Source organism: Trachurus trachurus, assembly GCF_905171665.1.
Source record: "Trachurus trachurus genome assembly, chromosome: 23".
NCBI classification, from domain to species: Eukaryota; Metazoa; Chordata; class Actinopteri; order Carangiformes; family Carangidae; genus Trachurus; species Trachurus trachurus.
Window position 1 is genome coordinate 5,252,319 of NC_139912.1, and position 6,360 is coordinate 5,258,678.

General features: G+C 41.2%; 1 protein-coding gene across 2 annotated transcripts; it reads left to right on the forward strand.

Annotated features, from left to right (window-relative positions):
- Window positions 1-26: 26 nt before the first annotated feature.
- Window positions 27-5,465, forward strand: atp5f1c (ATP synthase F1 subunit gamma; the record flags this gene model as incomplete). Of its 2 annotated transcripts, XM_083999287.1 has the most annotated exons (9): window positions 27-113; window positions 645-679; window positions 1,177-1,308; window positions 1,421-1,628; window positions 2,084-2,227; window positions 2,979-3,043; window positions 3,154-3,309; window positions 4,683-4,779; window positions 5,304-5,465. In XM_083999287.1, the coding sequence occupies exons 1-9, from the start codon at window positions 73-75 to the stop codon at window positions 5,305-5,307; spliced, it is 882 nt and encodes a 293-aa protein (XP_083855413.1). In that variant the 5' UTR covers window positions 27-72. The 2 variants fall into 2 exon arrangements, with proteins under 2 accessions (XP_083855413.1, XP_083855414.1); XM_083999288.1 differs by lacking the exon at window positions 5,304-5,465 and having other exon boundaries at window positions 4,683-4,783.
- Between the last annotated feature and the right edge of the window lie 895 nt (window positions 5,466-6,360).

Here is a 6,360-nt window from a genome sequence, read left to right on the forward strand (position 1 = left end):
GCACCATTCGTCCATTTTGCCCTTAACCTGCGCCTGCGCAGTCCTGCGTGTCTGACCTTCATAGGAGTAACCATGTTCGCCAGGAGCAGCGCGTTGGTCTTCTCCCCACAATGGTAAACTCATAAATATCCAAATATTCCTCAACAGTCTTTAACTTTATCGTCTTTGTTTTTCTGTTCCTGAACATATGTGGTCTGAATGAATGCGTAACCTCTCTTCTGTAGTGCACGCAAGTTATTGACAGCAAGGACGTGCTAGCGTGGAGGCCGCAGCTAATGAATGGACAAGTTCAACTCACTAGAAGCTAATGCTAACCAAGCTGACATTGTGCCGGTGTCTAACAGAGGACAGTTAACATTTAATCAATAAGTTATTGTAATAAAAAACACCTTAACACGTCTACAAGTCATTGCACTGTCCTCAGCTAGTGCAAACTGTCATGCTAACGGGATGCTAACTCACTTGCAGCGCTAATCTGTATCCCTCATGCTATATAGCGTATGACAGATTAGATTAGCAAATGAAAACATGGCATTAATCACAAGATGCTGTTTAACATTGGGCTAATAACGTGTTAATAATACTGTTGTGTGTTATTAATGCTTTTGCAGCTGAAGTTCACACATACTGTTTTCTGTTCACAGTGGGCAGGTCAGGAACATGGCTACCCTGAAGGACAGTAAGTACTTTTGTACAGTGCATACTGTATTATGCGATTAAACACAACAGCATAACAACATATTGCACACTTTGCACTGATGCAAACTTTAAACAGCCAGAGTGTCAATGTATAACACGACCTGAAGGCAACTGAGTATTTCAATAAGTACAAATGTCTGCATTGTGGTGCCACCTGTCTGCATAGAGGCAGTGTGAATATATTAACATGCACCTGGGAAACAATAAGTTAAAAAAGAAATATATTATCAAAAGTGATGCAGAATTATTGAGCACACCTTAGAGATTTATATAAAACTGTTTGCATTATTTCTAATAATAAAAACAAAATCAAACTTAACACATATATGAATGGAGTTCTGTGACATAGCAGTCCCTTTTATTGATTTGCAGCATTGTATGATATTTATTAGTACAAATATTAGAGACTCTGGTAGCAGACACTGTTATTTGTCATATCTAATATTGTAAATGACATCTTCTATTTTTTCCTTTTAGTCACCATTCGGTTGAAGTCCATCAAGAACATCCAGAAAATCACAAAGTCCATGAAGATGGTGGCCGCTGCCAAGTACGCTCGTGCTGAGAGGCAGCTGAAGCCGGCCCGTGTCTACGGCTCCGGCGCCGTGGGTACGTAAAACGCCTCTCCACCGCCGTGTCACCTCTCACTTCCACTAAATCAGATTTTTTTTACTTCTTAATAAGATAATTTATTGAGCTGTTTCCCTCTCTGCCCCTGCAGCTCTGTACGAGAAGGCCGAGATCAAAGCTCCCGAGGACAAGGCCTCCAAGCACCTGCTGGTCGGTGTGACCTCTGACCGTGGTCTCTGTGGCGCCATCCACTCCGGCGTGGCTAAGGCCATTAAGAGCGAGATCGCCAACCTGACCGGCGCTGGCAAGGAGGTGATGGTGATCAATGTGGGAGACAAGCTGAGAGGCATTCTGCACAGGTGCTAATCCCTTCTGACATAACACTGTTGTCCACCAGGGGCAGACGTTTGTGATGTTTACTTTTTTCTTTTTTCTTTTTAGAAAAATAATTGCTTTCAGTTTTTTTAAATGCTGCAGTACGATTTAGATTTATTTTATTTTATTTTGCAGTTAAAGTTTGTGTCTCTGTGGTGATTTGATTACTGTAATTGCTTTGTTGGCTCTGGTAGCATGAAGCCTGGCGACAGGAAGGCTGTGTCTGTGATGCTAATGGATAATGCACAGCAGTGAGATCAGTTTATTGCCAAAACTTTGCTTGATATTAAAGGTTTTAAACTTTATTCCCTGCAGGAGGAGGGATCAGTGTTCAGTTTTCAGTTTTAGTCCACGTTTGTTATGACTTATAATCCGATTTATATGGGTCAAAAAGTGAAAGTGCACAGACTGACGATGTCCACTTTCCTCCATCCATCAGGACCCATGGAAAGCACATCCTGATCAACTGTAAGGAGATCGGCCGTAAGCCCCCCAGCTTCGGCGACGCCTCCATCATCGCCACCGAGGTGCTCAACTGTGGATACGAGTTCGACCAGGGCTCCATCATCTACAACAGATTCAGGTGCGACACCCGGTCCTGGTCCCGCCTCACACTCAGAGACCCACTTGTCTTTTTTTTTAAATGTTAAAGGGATAGTTCAACATTTTGGGCAAATTGGCCCATTGCCATAATCCATGTAGTCATAGCAATAGGGTTGTTACCTTTGATTGTCGGTCTAAGCTATTTTTAGAAGCCGTGAGCTGCTCAGAGCTACGCTACGGAGGCTCATGGGATTTCTTGGTTTCCCTCATCAAACTCATCAAACACACAACCCAACAACTCCAAAACGCTCTGGTGGACAAGTTGTGACCTGCACATTCACCACGCTATGAGATAATAACAGAACGTTACCACACAGAGTTGTTTCAGAGGGAAATACAGAGACTGCTTGCTGAAAAACTGTCCCTGAATGCAACGTGCATCAGCGGTTTTGCATGAATTTACCTCTAAAACAACTCTGTGTGGTAACGTTGTGTTATTATCTCATAGCGTGGTGAATATGCAGGTCACAACTTGTCCACGACAGCGTTTTGGAGTTGTTGGATTGTGTATTTGATGAGGGAAACCAAGAAATCCCATGAGCCTCCGTAGTGTAGCTCTGAGCAGCTCGCGGCTCTGCTCCGCCGTTCTAAAAATAGCTTGCACCGACGATTAAAGTTAACGAACCTACTGCTATGACTATAGGGATTATGGCAATGGGCCAATTTGCCAAAATGTTGAACTATCCCTTTAAAACACTGTATTGACTCGCCGTTCTCTCTCTCCGATGCAGGTCTGTTATCTCCTACAAGACGGACCGTAAGCCTGTGTTCTCCACAGAAGTTGTTGCTAACGCAGGTAGGACGCGTTGCTTTGTGACGACTCAACGGCCTCGTTTGTCCCAGTGAAAGAGACACTGAACATCTGTGTGTGTGTGTGTTGTTCCTCCTCCTCCTCCTCCTCCACAGAGTCTATGGGCGTCTATGATGACATCGACGCTGATGTGCTGAGGAACTACCAGGAGTTCTCTCTGGTCAGCACCATCTACTTGGCCCTGAGGGAGGGGACCACCAGCGAGCAGAGCGCCAGGATGACGGCCATGGACAGCGCCAGCAAGAACGCCTGTAAGACTTCACTAGGAAACACACATCTACTGTATATGATGATGCATCCGGAGAGGAGGAGCTTTATATGGCAGCTTTAGTGATATTACAGTACAGTCGGAGCATCTATGAAACTGTATTTAGTTTCCTGCATGTCACAACTCCAGACTCTGACAAGTTTTATTCAATTCTCTTAAAGGGATAGTTCAACATTTTGGCAAATTGGCCCATTGCCATAATCCTTATAGTCTTAGCAGTAGGTTCATTACCTTGCTCTTTGCACAGCTCCACTACTTCCTGGACTTAATGCTGCTCCTTTGTTTCCTGTCTTACATTATTGGACAAACTGATTAATCCAGGTGTGTCTGACCATTGTGACTACTCAGACACACCTGGATTAATCAGGTTGTCCAATAATGTAAGACAGGAAATGAAGGAGCAGCACTAAGTTCAGGAAGTATTGGAGTTGTGCAAAGAGCCCATTGTCGGTGCAAGGTATTTTTAGAACGGTGAAGCAGAGCCGTGAGCTGCTCAGAGCTACGCTACGGAGGCTCATGGGGATTTCTTGGTTTCCCTCATCAAGCTCATCAAATACACAATCCAACAACTCCACAACGCTCTGGTGGACAAGTTGTGACCTGCACATTCACCACGCTATGAGATAATAACACAACGTTACCAGACAGAGTTGTTTTAGAGGGAAATACAGAGACTGCTTGATGAAAAACTGTCCCTGAAGGCAACGCACATCAGCGGTTTTGCATGAATTTACCTCTAAAACAACTCAGTGGTGATTATGGCAATGGGCCAATTTGCCAAAATGTTGAACTATCCCTTTAAGATAAAACAATAATTCAGCTGCCAAAAACACTGGAAATGAATTATTTATTTACTCTCTCTTGTGTTTTTTAAAATAATTGGAGCTGGATGGAGATGTCACGTTAAGATCTTTGAGTTCAGACGAACATTTTACAATAACGATCAATCAATAAAGCAATAATGAGGATAATCTTTGTGGTGATTTAGAGCCATTTTAGTTGTTTGCTGTTATTCTTCTCTAGTAAAATGCTTATAAAAGTGCAAGATTATTTTTACAGACTCAATCAAAAACCAAAATATTATCAATTTACAAAGATATAAATCAAATACACCACAGATTTGACGAAATAACGACAACTAATCTCCCTGATTAAATAATTTTAATCACGTAACTAAGTTTGTCTGGTGGAAACAGAAGAGTTGGACGTACTTTCATTTGACTTTAACATCTTTTGACGCTCGTTTTCATCTCGTTTGTGCGCTCGTTGCTCCGACATCGCTCCTTCCTCCAACCTCTGCTGTAAAGTTGTGTGTGACAGTGATTGACAGGTCGTCTCTTCACTTCCTCTTTTCAGCTGAGATGATTGACAAGCTGACCCTCACCTTCAACCGTACCAGACAGGCCGTCATCACCAAGGAGCTCATTGAGATCATCTCCGGAGCTGCTGCTCTGTAAGTCTTTCTTCTTTTTTTTTTTTTTTTTACCTTTTTTACCACCTTTACAGTATTTTCTCTTTTCCTTCTTCATCTCTTTCTTCTCTTTCTACTCCACCACTTTTCTATCTCCTTCTATTCACTTGCAGATTTTCCTCTGACTCGACTTTTCATTACGTTCGTCCGTCACTCTTAGTAGTCTCTGACCTCGGAGACCTCTCTTTTTCCTCTTTCCTCTCTCAACCATGCATGTCTTTTTTTTCTTTTTTTTTTTCTTTTATATTTTCCACATTTTCTCATGTCTAATTCTTCCTCTCTGACCTAATCTTCTCCTCCTCCTCGGCTGAACTCAGGAACTGAGGCTTGTCTTAACAGAGGAGGTAACACAGTAGAGCAGACTGTAGTGTCAGGATCCCTGTGTAGAAGTGCGACGTGTGTTTTGATACAATAGACTAGTCGCCCTTTAAGCTGCAGCTTGTTATTCATCAGGTCTGAAACTGTTCTCACCTCTTCTCTCTTTTTTTTTCCTCTTTTCTCTGCAGATAAATGGGTGACCTCGTCGTTTCCATCACCTATAGCTCTTCAAAATAAAGTACTTCGGACAGACAAGTGTCGTCGTCGTCGTTGAGAGTTTAAATGAACATTTGTGCTTCTATTTGTAAAATATACTATGGAGAAAATAAACCTCTTACACAGAAACTTCATCCTTTTCCGCTCAGTCCCTGTATCTCATTCCTCCTCACAATAAAACCTGACGACTGAGAAACAACGGTTTGTGTTTAAAGTCTCTTTAGATGTTTGATTGAGGTAGTTTTATAACTTTGAACTGAGTCATCAGGTGTGTAAAAGTATACAGATGATGGAAGAAACAGCAGAAACATATTAAATTATAATCAAAACAATCACGGCTCTGCATTGGTTTTTACATTGGATTGCATGATTTTAAACTGATTATCATGGACACAGTGTGAACCAAGATGCAACCAAGTCGCATTAAATACGATGTGTTTCTAAGCTGAAACTCAGTTATTAGAAATTAACCTGTAAAATATGAACCACTTATAAACATTAAAGCCCCACTATGTAGTTTTCTGACCTTATAATAATGTTTCTAAACAAAAAAAGTGGTAGAAAAATGGTTAATAGGATGAACGGTGCAGCTGCTGAAGCCTGCATATAACTTACAGTATATGACAGTTGCTCTTCTCAACCAGACTACTGTACCTGCACCGCCAATCCTACATAGTGTTAAAAAAGTTTTATAAAGTATAAAATAAAAAGTAGATTTTAAATAAAACAACATCTAGCCTACAACACCAACAAAAAAAGATGATGAATAAAATGAACAAGATCGAATTATGCCAGAGTGTAAATACATCAATATTTAAACAGTACATAAGGTATGGAGGCTATACTGAAAGTGTATCATACAAAAAAAATTGTATTTTGTATGATACACTTTTATAGAAGTGAGCAATTGAATACTCAACAGACCAGCATCATGTTTACTTTTCACTGCAGTGACATGATGTGATCCACAGATTTCACATTTGAAAGAGAGAATATGTTGGTGTCAATACATCTATAATAGTTCATGTT